This window comes from Heterodontus francisci, chromosome 46, assembly GCF_036365525.1.
Source record: "Heterodontus francisci isolate sHetFra1 chromosome 46, sHetFra1.hap1, whole genome shotgun sequence".
Lineage (NCBI taxonomy): Eukaryota > Metazoa > Chordata > Chondrichthyes > Heterodontiformes > Heterodontidae > Heterodontus > Heterodontus francisci.
In genome coordinates this window covers 19,633,022-19,648,333 of record NC_090416.1, presented here as the reverse complement: position 1 = coordinate 19,648,333, position 15,312 = coordinate 19,633,022, and the positions used below count along the sequence as shown (strand labels likewise).

The window sequence follows — 15,312 nt, the reverse complement described above, 5'->3', positions numbered from 1 at the left end:
TTTTTCCCACTAGAGCGCGGAGGCTCAGAGACCTCCATGTCATCAGAGGCCTCCGCCTCCGCACCCTTTTTTTCCTTTTTAGTCACCCTGGGCCTGAGCCCAGCCCTGGGACAGGTGGATTCCATGGGAATGGGCTTTGGGCTGAGCTCAGGCTCGGGTTGAGTCAAAGTGTCCAGGGGACGCGCCTCATGATGTTTCTTTTTTCCCCGCGTCTTCCTTCCGCTCGGACGGACGCTCCTCTCCCTGCCAGAGGCTGTGAAAACCACAGCCTCCGGAACCGACTGAGCGGTGTCTATTGGATGTGTGGGGGGTGGGGGAGGAGGAGCTCATCAGGAATGAAGGGTGGGACGTTCGACAAGATTACCCGATGCGCAGTGGCCCCCAGAGGGTCCACTGGCAGGAAAAGCCCACCCACTGTGAGCCCCGTACTTAGGGCGAGGGACACAGCCCGCTCGGTCTTCAGGAAGAACACAGCCTTCCCATACATCTTTGAGGCTGCAACAATGGCCGAGGGGCCGACAACCACGGCCATTGCCTTAACACAAGCCTCAATAGTCATGGTAGGGTGGGTGTAACTATTCACCCCATGCTTTGATGTTAAGATTTTAAATGGTGACGGGGCCACAGGAGCAGCTGTCGCAGCTGCTGCAGCATAGGAGGGCCCCGCCACCGGAGAGGACTGAGAAGTCATGGGGTGGAAAAGTTACAGGCACTTTGTTGAGAGAAAAAAAAAGAGCAAATACAATAAATCAAAAAAGCAACACTTAAAGGATGTAGCACAGGGGAAGAGGCTGAGGGAGAGGAAGGCCAGGAGGAATCAGTCTTTGTTGGTATTTTAAAGAAGTCTTGCAGCTGGTCTTCCAGTTGGGAGGGTGGGGTGATGTCTTCACCTGGGCAGCTCCAGCTGTCCCAGGCTTAATAGTTGGGGTGGGGAGGGAGCTCCCTATCCAAAAATGTTAAACACAGGAGCTCCCTATTGAACAATACAGCCCCACCCAAGGTCTTCAGGTCTCTTCTTTCCCCACCCCCAACAATCAATGAAAAAGACTTCAGGATAAAACAAACTCACAAAAGAGCTTCCAGTTCTCTGCCTTCCTTCCTTTGTTGAAATTTGGAACAAACTTTTGTTTCAGTTTGAATCTCCCTCTTGCAGCAGTCACACAGCCTGCAGCCTCCAACCTGTGCACACAGCCACAGTCAGCTGCACCTCGTTGATGCACTCAGGCTCCCAAATCAGAGAGCAGCCAATCCCTGTGCTGTACCTGTCCTGGGAGTGTTTGATGGGGACAGTGTAGAGGGAGCTTTACTCTGTATCTAACCCTGTGCTGTACCTGTCCTGGGAGTGTTTTTTGATAGAGGAATGTACATGGGCTGTGGGAGGAACAGCTTTGCTGTTTTGATTGGTCAAAGTAGTTATCAGATCAACTTGCAATCTCCTAAACTCGAGGGAACACAAGGCCAGTCTGTGCAACCTGTCCTCAGAATTTAACGCGATATCACCAGTGAATCTGTGCTGCACCCCCGTCCAAGGCCAATATCTCCCTCCTGAGGTGTGGTGACCAGTATTGAACGCAGATGGGGTCTGACCCATGCTCTCCTCAGTGATAACATGACTTGTTATTGTGTTTGGTTGCAGACAGTGGGCTGTTGTCTGAACTGTCCTTTGTAGAGGAGCCGAGTGATGTGATTGCAGTGAGGGATCGACCCCTTGTCTTAAACTGTCAGGTTGAAGGAGTTGAGCCAATTACCATCACATGGAGGAAAGATGGTTTTGCACTGAGGGGAAACCCCCAGATCTCGCTGCTCAAGAATGGCTCGCTCTGTATCAGAAATTTCCAGAAGAAAAAGGAAAACAATGAGTCAGACGCCGGCGAGTACGACTGTACTGCACGCAACCGATTCGGCATCCTGCTCAGTCGCAAGGCCAGGGTGCAAGTGGCAAGTAAGTTGCATGCCCCACAACCCTCCCCCCAAACCCCCTCCCTTCACACTCACCCCTACTCTGTCCCTCAATCCCTCCCATACTGCACGCTGCTCCCTCACCCACCCTCACTCCATCCCCTCGCTCTCTTTCCTGCACTTTGCCTGCCTTTTTCTACCTTTTCTCTCCATTTGTATCTGTCTCTATCATCTCTCTCCTGTCTCTCATCCTCCCTCACAATGTCTATCTCCTTTTCCCTGTATCTCTCAAGTATCTAACTCTACCTTTTGCGAACACTGTTTCTCTCTCTGTCCACCACTCTTTCCTCCATGCCTCCATCCTTCTATCTTCTTCAATCCTCTTGTTTTATCTCCCTTTCTGTTTCAATCTCTTGCTCTGTCTCTCCCACTCAATCACTCACTCTCTCCTCATCAATCTCCCTTTTTTTCTGTAACTCTTCCTGAACTTGCTGTCCAGTCTGAAATACACTCCATGAAATCTTTGTGAATTCTCTGAGTAAGATCTAATAATGACCCTTCTTGTTTCCCTCGCCTTTCCCACCAAGCTCTGCCTCGATTCCAGACTCACCCACAGTCCATGAAGGTGCAGTTGGGTGGCGTGGCCCGTTTCGAATGTCACATCTATGGTATTCCCGAAGCCATGATCACGTGGGAACTGAATTGTGGTCCCTTGAACATGGATGATGCCAGGTAAATTACCCCCTCACAACCGACTGAGAATATTCTTATCTATTGAGGTAGTCACTGTGGCAATATACAGAGGTGCAATCAGCCGTGGAGCAGGACTCGGGTAAAGTGGGAGTTACAGAGAGGAGGGCAGGTCTAACTCAGTCCCCATTCTCAAGTCATGCATTCTGTCAACTCTGTATTTCCATTGTAAATTCCAGTCAACATTCCTAATGGTCACGCTGCAATGCTACCCTCCTACCAGAGGTGGTGCTGCAGCTCCTCCTGAGAGTGATGTTGCAGCGTGACAGTTTACAAAGGCAGATTCCACTGTAAATGGAGGCGCGAGCATTTGGAATGGAAAGAGTTGAAAAGAATGCAAGTGGAAGTGACAGTTTTTAGTATGCTGTACAGTTCCATGTTTGTATGTGTTTATATTATCCCTGTGAGACTCAGCAGCTCCAGTTGCAGTTGGTTACACTGTGGAATTCGAACTCCTACCTTCCCATCTATTATTCCTTTTTAAAAACTATGTCAGTTGTGACATTCCCACTCCAGAGACTCGAGGCCATGACCTAGGCTGACACTCCTAGTACAATACTGAGGGAGCACCTCGGTGTCGGAGGATCAGTACTGAAGGAGCACCTCGGTGTCGGAGGGTCAGTACTGAGGAAGAGCCACACTGTCAGAGGGTCAGTACTGAGGGAGAGCCACCCTGTCAGAGGGTCAGTACTGAGGGAGAGCCACCCTGTCAGAGGGTCAGTACTGAGGGAGAGCCGCACTGTCAGAGGGTCAGTACTGAGGGAGAGCCACACTGTCAGAGGGTCACTTTTGAGGGAGAGCCACACTGTCAGAGGGTCAGTACTGAGGGAGAGCTGCACTGTCAGAGGGTCAGTACTGAGGGAGTTCCACTATCGGAGGGGCAGTACTGAGGGAGAGCCGCACTGTCAGAGGGTCAGTACTGAGGGAATGCCGCACTGTCAGAGGGTCAGCACTAAGGGAGAGCCACAGTGTCAGATGGTCAGTACTGAGGGAGAGGCGCACTGTCAGAGGGTCAGTTGTGAGGGAGAGCCGCACTGTCAGAGGGTCAGTACTGAGGGAGAGCCACACTGTCAGAGGGTCAGTACTGAGGGAGAGCCACACTGTCAGAAGGTCAGTACTGAGGAAGCGCCACACTGTCAGAGGGTCAGTACTGAGGGAGCGCCGCACTGTCAGAGGGTCAGTACTGAGGGAGCGCCGCACTGTCGGAGGGTCAGTACTGAGGGAGAGCCACACTGTCCGAGGGTCAGTACTGAGGGAGAGCCACATTGTCAGAGAGTCAGTACTGAGGGAGAGCCACACTGTCAGAGGGTCAGTACTGAGGGAGAGCCGCACTGTCAGAGGGTCAGTTTTGAGGGAATGCTGCACTGTCAGAGGGTCAGTTTTGAGGGAGTGCTGCACTGTCAGAGGGTCAGTTTTGAGGGAGAGCCGCACTGTCAGAGGGTCAGTACTGAGGTAGAGCCGCACTGTCAGCGGGTCAGTACTGAGGGAGAGCTGCACTGTCAGAGGGTCAGTACTGAGGGTGAGCCACACTGTCGGAGGGTCAGTACTGAGGGAGAGCCACACTGTCAGAGGGTCAGTACTGAGGGAGAGCCGCACTGTCAGAGGGTCAGTACTGAGGGAGAGCCACACTGTCAGAGGGTCAGTACTGAGGGAGTGCTGCACTGTCAGCGGGTCAATACTGAGGGAGAGCCACACTTTCATAGGGTCAGTACTGAGGGAGAGCCACACTGTCGGAGGGTCAGTACTGAGGGAGAGCCACACTTTCAGTGGGTCAGTACTGAGGGAGAGCCACACTGTCGGAGGGTCAGTACTGAGGGAGAGCCACACTGTCGGAGGGTCAGTACTGAGGGAGAGCCACACTGTCAGAGGGTCAGTACTGAGGGAGAGCCGCACTGTCAGAGGGTCAGTACTGAGGGGGGTGCTGCACTGTCAGCGGGTCAGTTTTGAGGGAGTGCCACACTGTCAGAGGGTCAGTACTGAGGGAGAGCCGCACTGTCACAGGGTCAGTACTGAGGGAGAGCCGCACTGTCGGAGGGTCAGTACTGCGGTAGAGCCACACTTTCAGAGGGCTAGTACTGAGGGAGAGCCACACTGTCAGAGGGTCAGTACTGAGGGAGAGCCACACTGTCGGAGGCTCAGTACTGAGGGAGAGCCAAACTGTCAGAGGGTCAGTACTGAAGGAGTGCTGCACTGTCAGAGGGTCAGTACTGAGGGAGAGCCACGCTTTCAGAGGGTCAGTACTGAGGGAGAGCCGCACTGTCAGAGGGTCAGTACTGAGGGAGTGCCGCACTGTCGGAGCGTCAGTACTGAGGGAGAGCCGCACTGTCAGAGGGTCAGTACTGAGGGAGTGCCACACTGTCGGAGGGTCAGTACTGCGGTAGAGCCACACTGTCAGAGGGTCAGTACTGAGGGAGAGCCACACTGTCAGAGGGTCAGTACTGAGGGAGAGCCACACTGTCGGAGGGTCAGTACTGAGGGAGAGCCACACTGTCAGAGGGTCAGTACTGAGGGAGAGCCACACTGTCACAGGGTCAGTACTGAGGGAGAGCCACACTATCAGATGGTCAGTACTGAGAGAGAGCCACACTGTCGGAGGGTCAATACTGAGGGAGAGCCATACTGTCAGAGGGTCAGTACTGAGGGAGAGCCCCTCTGTCAGAGGGTCAGTACTGAGGGAGAGCCACACTGTCAGAGGGTCAGTACTGAGGGAGAGCCGCACTGTCAGAGGGTCAGTACTGAGGGAGAGCCACACTGTCAGAGGGTCAGTACTGAGGGAGAGCCGCACTGTCAGAGGGTCAGTACTGAGGGAGAGCCACACTTGCAGACGGTCAGTACTGCGGGATAGCCACACTGTCGGAGGGTCAGTACTGAGGTAGAACCGCACTGTCAGAGGGTCAGTACTGAGGGAGAGCCGCACTGTCGGAGGGTCAGTACTGAGGGAGAGCCATACTGTCAGACGGTCAGTACTGAGGGAGAGCCACACTGTCAGAGGGTCAGTACTGAGGGAGAGCCGCACTGTCAGAGGGTCAGTACTGAGGGAGAGCCACACTTGCAGACGGTCAGTACTGCGGGATAGCCACACTGTCGGAGGGTCAGTACTGAGGTAGAACCGCACTGTCAGAGGGTCAGTACTGAGGGAGAGCCACACTTGCAGACGGTCAGTACTGCGGGATAGCCACACTGTCGGAGGGTCAGTACTGAGGTAGAACCGCACTGTCAGAGGGTCACTACTGAGGGAGAGCCGCACTGTCGGAGGGTCAGTACTGAGGGAGAGCCATACTGTCAGACGGTCAGTACTGAGGGAGAGCTCCTCTGTCAGAGGGTCAGTACTGAGGGAGAGCCACACTTGCAGACGGTCAGTACTGAGGGAGCGTCGCACTGTCAGAGGGTCAGTACTGAGGGAGCGTCGCACTGTCAGAGGGTCAGTTTTGAGGGAGTGCTGCACTGTCAGAGGGTCAGTACTGAGGGAGCGTCGCACTGTCAGAGGGTCAGTTTTGAGGGAGTGCTGCACTGTCAGAGGGTCAGTTTTGAGGGAGTGCTGCACTGCTGGGACACCATCCTTTGGACGAGATGTTAAACGAGACCCCAATTGTCCTCCCAGGTGGATGTATGAGATCCAGCAGTCACTATATTGAAGAGCAGCAGGGAGAGTTCTCCCCAGTGTCTTGGGTCAATACATATCCCTCAATGAACACCTAAAACAAAAGATTGTTTGATAATTTGCTTTGCTGTATGTGGGATCTTGCTGTGTGGAAATTAGCTGCCGTGTTTGATACGTTACAACAGTTCAAACAGTATTTGACTGACTGTTAAATGCTTTGGCATGTCTGTAGAAGCAGCCCGAACAGCTGAGCGTTGACACAGTGATGGGTTTGTTTCGGAGCTCACTGTCTCTGTCTTGGTTTCCAGGTACACTCTGTTACCAACTGGTGTTCTGCAGATCACCCGAGTACGAAAGCAGGACCTTGGCACTTACCGCTGTGTGGCTGTTAACATCGCAAACAGCAGAGCCAGTCAGGAGGCTACACTGAGTCTGTCAGGTCTGTACCACAGCCTCAGCTTCCCTCACCCTCATTTCCTACAACCTCACCTCCCTCACCCTCACTTCCCTCACCCTCACTTCCCTCACCCTCACTTCCCTCACCCTCACTTCCCTCACCCTCACTTCCCTCTCCCTCACTTCCCTCTCCCTCACTTCCCTCACCTTCACTTCCCTCACCCTCACCTCCCCACCCTCACCTCCCCACCCTCACTTCCCCCACCCTCACTTCCCCCACCCTCACTTCCCCCACCCTCACTTCCCCCACCCTCACTTCCCCCTCCCTCACCTCCCTCACCCTCACCTCTCACCATCACCTCCCTCACATCCCTCACCCTCACCTCCCTCACCCTCACTTCCCTCACCCTCACCTCCCTCACGCTCACCTTCACTTCCCTCACCTCCCTCATGCTCACCCTGACCTCCCTCACTCTCACTTCCTTCACCCTCACCCTCACTTCCCTCACCCTCACCTCCCTCACCCTCACTTCCCACACCCGCAACCCCGTCCCCCTCACCTCCCTCATCCTCACCTCCCTCATCCTCACCTCCCTCATCCTCACCTCACTCATCCTCACCTCACTCATCCTCACCTCACTCATCCTCACCTCCCTCATCCTCACTTCCCTCACCCTCACCTCCCTCACCACCCTCATCCTCACCACCCTCATCCTCACCACCCTCACCTCCCTCACCCTCACCTCCCTCACCCTCACCCCCCTCACCCTCACCTCCCTCACCCTCACCTCCCTCACCCTCACCTCCCACATCCTCACCTCCCACATCCTCACCTCCCACATCCTCACCTCCCACATCCTCACCTCCCACATCCTCACCTCCCTCATCCTCACCACCCTCATCCTCACCTCCCTCACCCTCACCTCCCTCACCCTCACCTCCCTCACCCTCACCTCCCTCACCCTCACCTCCCTCACCCTCACTTCCTTCACCCTCACTTCCTTCACCCTCACCCTCACCTCCCTCACCCCCCACACCCTCACCTCCCTCACCCTCATCCTCCCTCACCCTCATCCTCCCTCACCCTCACCTCCCTCACCCTCACCTCCCTCACCCTCACCTCCCTCACCCTCACCTCCCTCACACTCACCTCCCTCACACTCACTTCCTTAACCCTCACCCTCACTTCCCTCACCCTCACTTCCCTCACCCTCACTTCCCTCACCCTCACTTCCCTCACCCTCACTTCCCTCACCCTCACTTCCCTCACCCTCACTTCCCTCACCCTCACTTCCCTCACCCTCACTTCCCTCACCCTCACCTCCCTCACCCTCACCTCCCTCACCCTCACCTCCCTCATCCTCACCACCCTCACCTCCCTCACCCTCACCTCCCTCACCTCACCTCCCTCACCCTCACCTCCCTCACCCTCTCTTCCCTCACCCTCTCTTCCCTCACCCTCACCTCCCTCATCCTCACCACCCTCACCTCCCTCACCCACCTCCCTCACCCACCTCCCTCACCCACCTCCCTCACCCACCTCCCTCACCCACCTCCCTCATTCTCACCTCCCTCATTCTCACCTCCCTCATTCTCACCTCCCTCACCCTCACCTCCCTCACCCTCACCACCCTCACCTCCCTCACCCACCTCCCTCACCCACCTCCCTCACCCACCTCCCTCACCCACCTCCCTCACCCACCTCCCTCACCCACCTCCCTCACCCACCTCCCTCACCCTCACCTCCCTCACCCTCACCTCCCTCACCCTCACCTCCCTCACCCTCTCTTCCCTCACCCTCTCTTCCCTCACCCTCACCTCCCTCATCCTCACCTCCCTCATCCTCACCTCCCTCATCCTCACCTCCCTCATCCTCACCACCCTCATCCTCACCACCCTCATCCTCACCTCCCTCACCCTCACCTCCCTCACCCTCACCTCCCTCACCTCCCTCACCCTCACCTCCCTCACCCTCACTTCCTTCACCCTCACTTCCTTCACCCTCACCCTCACCTCCCTCACCCTCACCTCCCTCACCCTCAGCTCCCTCACCCTCACCTCCCTCACCCTCACTTCCCTCACCCTCACTTCCCTCACCCTCACTTCCCTCACCCCCACTTCCCTCACCCTCATCCTCACCTCCCTCACCTCCCTCACCCTCATCTCCCTCACACTCACTTCCTTAACCCTCACTTCCTTAACCCTCACTTCCTTCACCCTCACCCTCACTTCCCTCACCACCCTCATCCTCACCACCCTCATCCTCACCTCCCTCACCCTCACCCTGTCTGTCATGGCTGATCTCCTCCCTCCATGTTATAAGGGGCCAAGCTGCACCTTGTTTCTAACTGGTATTTATTTTGTTTCTTTCCCAGTCTCACCTCCACGAGCTGACCAGGGACCTGTGATCCTGTCAGGTCCCCAGAACCTCACCCTCACCATCCACCAAACTGCAATATTGGAATGTATCGCCACGGGAAATCCAAAGCCCATTGTATCGTGGAGCCGGCTTGGTGAGTGTGAGAGAGAATTTGTGACGGTCGTAGCTCTGACCTCGAGGGGTCCATTACCACGGGGGTTGAGAGGCTACACTGAGATCCAGTAGGGACAGTTTAGTAATCCACTGTAGTGCTCTGGCTCCAGTTTCTCACTAACCCTTCCAGAGAGCAATTTAGATTAATAAAAATCCTCGAGATGCTGATAAAGATCATTGTAACTCACTCCCGGTCCCTCCGTCACTCACTCCCGGTCCCTCCGTCACTCACTCTCGTTCCCTTCTCACTCACTCCCGGTCCCTCCTTTGACTCACTCCCGTTCCCTTCTCACTCACTCCCGGTCCATCCGTCACTCACTCCCGGTCCATCCGTCACTCACTCCCGGTCCATCCGTCACTCACTCCCGTTCCCTTCTCACTCACTCCCGGTCCATCCGTCACTCACTCCCGGTCCATCCGTCACTCACTCCCGGTCCATCCGTCACTCACTCCCGGTCTCCCCGTCACTCACTCCCGGTCTCCCCGTCACTCACTCCCGGTCTCCCCGTCACTCACTCCCGGTCTCTCCGTCACTCACTCCCGGTCCCTCCGTCGCTCACTCAGGACTGTCTGCAGCTCGCTCCCGGACTGTCTGCCGCTCGCTCCCGGTCCCTCCGTCACTCGCTCCCGGACTGTCTGCCGCTCGCTCCCGGACTGTCTGCCGCTCGCTCCCGGACTGTCTGCCGCTCGCTCCCGGACTGTCTGCCGCTCGCTCCCGGAATGTTTGCAGCTTGCTCACTCAGGACTGTCTGCAGCTCGCTCCCGGACTGTCTCTCACTCACTCAGGACTATCCGTCGCTCACTCCCGGACTGTCTGCAGCTCGCTCCCGGACTGTCTGCCGCTCGCTCCCGGACTGTCTGTCGCTCGCTCCCGGACTGTCTGCAGCTCGCTCCCGGACTGTCTGCAGCTCGCTCCCGGACTGTCTGCAGCTCGCTCCCGGACTGTCTGCCGCTCGCTCCCGGACTGTCTGCCGCTCGCTCCCGGACTGTCTGCCGCTCGCTCCCGGACTGTCTGCCGCTCGCTCCCGGACTGTTTGCAGCTTGCTCACTCAGGACTGTCTGCAGCTCGCTCCCGGACTGTCTCTCACTCACTCAGGACTATCCGTCGCTCACTCCCGGACTGTCTGTAACTCGCTCCCGGACTGCCTGTAGCTAATTTGTTGTCTCGTTCCTATTCTATTCTAGATGGACGCTCGATTGGAGTAGATGGGATTGAGGTGCTCGGGACGGGGAATCTGATGATCTCTGATGTCACTGTCCGTCATTCAGGGATATATGTCTGTGCAGCAAACAAACCGGGAACCCGAGTCCGGCGTACAGCCCAGGGCAGACTGGTGGTGCAAGGTACGCTGGTGTGTTAATCACAGCTGAATATGGGCACATAGTCACTGAAGTTCTACCGAGTGCCTCATGTCTAACAGTAACTCCGATAGTAAAACATCCCAGTACACTTCACAGGAGCACAGGTCAGAAAAAAATCTGACCCTCAGCCGCATTCGGAGGTGTTAGGGACAGGTGACCAAAAGCTTGGTTAAAGGGGCCGGTTTTAATTAACGTCTTAAAAGAGAGAGAGAGAGAGGGCTCAGGGGTTTGGGGGCTCTTACCAAGTTTAAAGTCAGTTGTGTGCAGTTGATGAAATCTGGGAGAGGGACAGTCCGAACATTACTGACCTCTTCTAATTAAAAAAAATAAAGCCAAAGTCTTCTCACGGGCAGCTGCTCAGACAGCTGGATAACTGCAGCACACAAAGTGTTCACCAGGGTGTGTCAAAACAGGGTCCCTGAGACAGGTCACGACCCACTGCCCTCCGCACCCTGAACTTGTTTGGAAAGAATGAGCAGTCAGACAAAACGTATTCTCTCCACTGTTAATAGATAATGGGGAGCGCGGACTGGGGGAGGCACAGTTCTGGGAGGAGTGATTCCCCAGCCCTTATTGTCTGCTCACTTCCTTTGTCACACAAGCGGTCTGGACTGAAGGCTTCGAGAATTGAAGGGGCCAGGGTGACCTGAATCGATTGTGAGCATTTGGTTAAAAGTAATAAATTAGTGCTGTTCGTCCAGCGACGTTGAAAGGGACAGAAAGACCTCTCGAGACAAGGTGAAGTTACATGTTCAAAGACACATGATGAAGCACTCTTTAGTTAGGGAATTGCATCCAACACTGCTGCTGGTGTCGGGGGCAGGAATTCTCTCCCACCGTTCCCAATCTACCAACTACAACATACGGATAGCTCTTTGTCCCTGCACAGTGCAGCTACTGACCTCTAACTAACCTCCACCACGCAGCAAGGCAGATGTGTGACTAAGATTCCAGAAAGACTGGGACTGATGCGTGAGTTTGACTCTCTCAAGAGCTCGGGATTTACGAACTCAAATTAACATTTTAAAGACATTTTTACTCTCTGGTTCCGACATTCTCCCTATGACTTGGTGAATAAAAGGCAACACCAAGTTTGAAACTGAACCCAGAGGGCAGGAAGGTGTTTGTGAGGTCGGTAGTGAGATGGTCAGGCAGGTGTTGGGGGATCGGGTGTGAGATGGTCAGACAGGTGTTGGGGGATTGGGAGTGAGATGGTCAGACGGGTGTTGGGATTGGGAGTGAGATGGTCAGACAGGTGTTGGATCGGGAGTGAGATGGTCAGACAGGTGTTGGGGGATCGGGTGTGAGATGGTCAGACGGGTGTTGGGATTGGGAGTGAGATGGTCAGACAGGTGTTGGGGGATTGGGAGTGAGATGGTCAGACGGGTGTTGGGATTGGGAGTGAGATGGTCAGACAGGTGTTGGATCGGGAATGAGATGGTCAGACAGGTGTTGGGGGATTGGGAGTGAGATGGTCAGACAGGTGTTGGGATTGGGAGTGAGATGGTCAGACAGGTGTTGGGGGATTGGGAGTGAGATGGTCAGACAGGTGTTGGAGGATCGGGAGTGAGATGGTCAGACAGGTGTTGGGGGATCGGGAGTGAGATGGTCAGACAGGTGTTGTGATCGGGAGTGAGATGGTCAGACAGGTGTTGGGGGATCGGGAGTGAGATGGTCAGACAGGTGTTGGAGGATCGGGAGTGAGATGGTCAGACGGGTGTTGGAGGATCGGGAGTGAGATGGTCAGACAGGTGTTGGATCGGGAGTGAGATGGTCAGACAGGTGTTGGAGGATCGGGAGTGAGATGGTCAGACAGGTGTTGGAGGATCGGGAGTGAGATGGTCAGACAGGTGTTGGATCGGGAGTGAGATGGTCAGACAGGTGTTGGGGGATCGGGTGTGAGATGGTCAGACGGGTGTTGGGATTGGGAGTGAGATGGTCAGACAGGTGTTGTGATCGGGAGTGAGATGGTCAGACGGGTGTTGGGATTGGGAGTGAGATGGTCAGGCAGGTGTTGGGGGATCGGGTGTGAGATGGTCAGACGGGTGTTGGGATTGGGAGTGAGATGGTCAGACAGGTGTTGGGGGATCGGGTGTGAGATGGTCAGACAGGTGTTGGGGGATTGGGAGTGAGATGGTCAGACGGGTGTTGGGATTGGGAGTGAGATGGTCAGACAGGTGTTGGGATTGGGAGTGAGATGGTCAGACAGGTGTTGGGGGATCGGGTGTGAGATGGTCAGACGGGTGTTGGGATTGGGAGTGAGATGGTCAGGCAGGTGTTGGGGGATCGGGTGTGAGATGGTCAGACGGGTGTTGGGATTGGGAGTGAGATGGTCAGACAGGTGTTGGGGGATTGGGAGTGAGATGGTCAGACGGGTGTTGGGATTGGGAGTGAGATGGTCAGACAGGTGTTGGATCGGGAATGAGATGGTCAGACAGGTGTTGGGGGATTGGGAGTGAGATGGTCAGACAGGTGTTGGGATTGGGAGTGAGATGGTCAGACAGGTGTTGGGGGATTGGGAGTGAGATGGTCAGACAGGTGTTGGAGGATCGGGAGTGAGATGGTCAGACAGGTGTTGGGGGATCGGGAGTGAGATGGTCAGACAGGTGTTGTGATCGGGAGTGAGATGGTCAGACAGGTGTTGGGGGATCGGGAGTGAGATGGTCAGACAGGTGTTGGGATTGGGAGTGAGATGGTCAGACAGGTGTTGTGATCGGGAGTGAGATGGTCAGACAGGTGTTGGGGGATTGGGAGTGAGATGGTCAGACAGGTGTTGGGATTGGGAGTGAGATGGTCAGACAGGTGTTGTGATCGTGAGTGAGATGGTCAGACAGGTGTTGGGGGATCGGGTGTGAGATGGTCAGACGGGTGTTGGGATTGGGAGTGAGATGGTCAGGCAGGTGTTGGGGGATCGGGTGTGAGATGGTCAGACAGGTGTTGGATCGGGAGTGAGATGGTCAGACAGGTGTTGGGATTGGGAGTGAGATGGTCAGACAGGTGTTGGGATTGGGAGTGAGATGGTCAGACAGGTGTTGGGGGATTGGGAGTGAGATGGTCAGACAGGTGTTGGGGGATTGGGAGTGAGATGGTCAGACAGGTGTTGGGGGATCGGGAGTGAGATGGTCAGACAGGTGTTGGGGGATTGGGAGTGAGATGGTCAGACAGGTGTTGGGATTGGGAGTGAGATGGTCGGACAGGTGTTGGGGGATTGTGAGTGAGAAGGTCAGACAGGTGTTGGGGGATTGGGAGTGAGATGGTCGGACAGGTGTTGGGGGATCGTGAGTGAGAAGGTCAGACAGGTGTTGGGGGATTGGGAGTGAGATGGTCGGACAGGTGTTGGGGGATCGTGAGTGAGATGGTCAGACAGGTGTTGGGGGATTGGGAGTGAGATGGTCGGACAGGTGTTGGGGGATCGTGAGTGAGAAGGTCAGACAGGTGTTGGGGGATTGGGAGTGAGATGGTCAGACAGGTGTTGGGGGATTGGGAGTGAGATGGTCGGACAGGTGTTGGGGGATTGGGAGTGAGATGGTCAGACAGGTGTTGGGGGATTGGGAGTGAGATGGTCAGACAGGTGTTGGATCGGGAGTGAGATGGTCAGACAGGTGTTGGGGGATTGGGAGTGAGATGGACAGACAGGTGTTGGGGGATCGGGAGTGAGATGGTCGGACAGGTGTTGGGGGATCGTGAGTGAGAAGGTCAGACAGGTGTTGGGGGATTGGGAGTGAGATGGTCAGACAGGTGTTGGGGGATTGGGAGTGAGATGGTCAGACAGGTGTTGGGGGATCGGGAGTGAGATGGTCGGACAGGTGTTGGATCGGGAATGAGATGGTCAGACAGGTGTTGGGGGATCGTGAGTGAGATGGTCAGACAGGTGTTGGTGGATTGGGAGTGAGATGGTCAGACAGGTGTTGGGGGATTGGGAGTGAGATGGTCAGACAGGTATTGGGGGATTGGGAGTGAGATGGTCAGACAGGTGTTGGGGGATCGGGAGTGAGATGGTCGGACAGGTGTTGGGGGATCGGGTGTGAGATGGTCAGACGGGTGTTGAGGGATCGGGTGTGAGATGGTCGGACAGGTGTTGGATCGGGAATGAGATGGTCAGACAGGTGTTGGGGGATTGGGAGTGAGATGGTCAGACAGGTGTTGGGGGATCGGGAGTGAGATGGTCAGACAGGTGTTGGGGGATTGGGAGTGAGATGGTCAGACAGGTGTTGGGGGATCGGGTGTGAGATGGTCAGACGGGTGTTGGGATTGGGAGTGAGATGGTCAGACAGGTGTTGGAGGATCGGGAGTGAGATGGTCGGACAGGTGTTGGATCGGGAATGAGATGGTCAGACAGGTGTTGGGGGATTGGGAGTGAGATGGTCAGACAGGTGTTGGGGGATCGGGAGTGAGATGGTCAGACAGGTGTTGGGGGATTGGGAGTGAGATGGTCAGACAGGTGTTGGGGGATCGGGTGTGAGATGGTCAGACGGGTGTTGGGATTGGGAGTGAGATGGTCAGACAGGTGTTGGAGGATCGGGAGTGAGATGGTCGGACAGGTGTTGGATCGGGAATGAGATGGTCAGACAGGTGTTGGGGGATCGGGTGTGAGATGGTCAGACGGGTGTTGAGGGATCGGGTGTGAGATGGTCAGACGGGTGTTGAGGGATCGGGTGTGAGATGGTCAGACGGGTGTTGGGATTGGGAGTGAGATGGTCAGACAGGTGTTGGGGGATTGGGAGTGAGATGGTCGGACAGGTGTTGGATCGGGAATGAGATGGTCAGACAG

The 15,312-nt window shown here is 55.6% G+C and overlaps 1 protein-coding gene across 1 annotated transcript in view; it reads left to right on the top strand.

Annotated features, from left to right (window-relative positions):
- The first annotated feature begins 1,366 nt into the window (after nt 1-1,366).
- The window catches only part of LOC137356907 (immunoglobulin superfamily DCC subclass member 3-like), a 57,392-nt gene continuing 43,446 nt past the window's right edge, over nt 1,367-15,312 (top strand). The window contains exons 1-6 of the mRNA XM_068022745.1: nt 1,367-1,457; nt 1,637-1,942; nt 2,487-2,631; nt 6,559-6,689; nt 9,022-9,159; nt 10,365-10,523. Of these exons, the coding sequence (XP_067878846.1) occupies nt 1,367-1,457; nt 1,637-1,942; nt 2,487-2,631; nt 6,559-6,689; nt 9,022-9,159; nt 10,365-10,523 (970 nt within the window). The remainder of the gene's footprint in view (nt 1,458-1,636; nt 1,943-2,486; nt 2,632-6,558; nt 6,690-9,021; nt 9,160-10,364; nt 10,524-15,312) is intronic.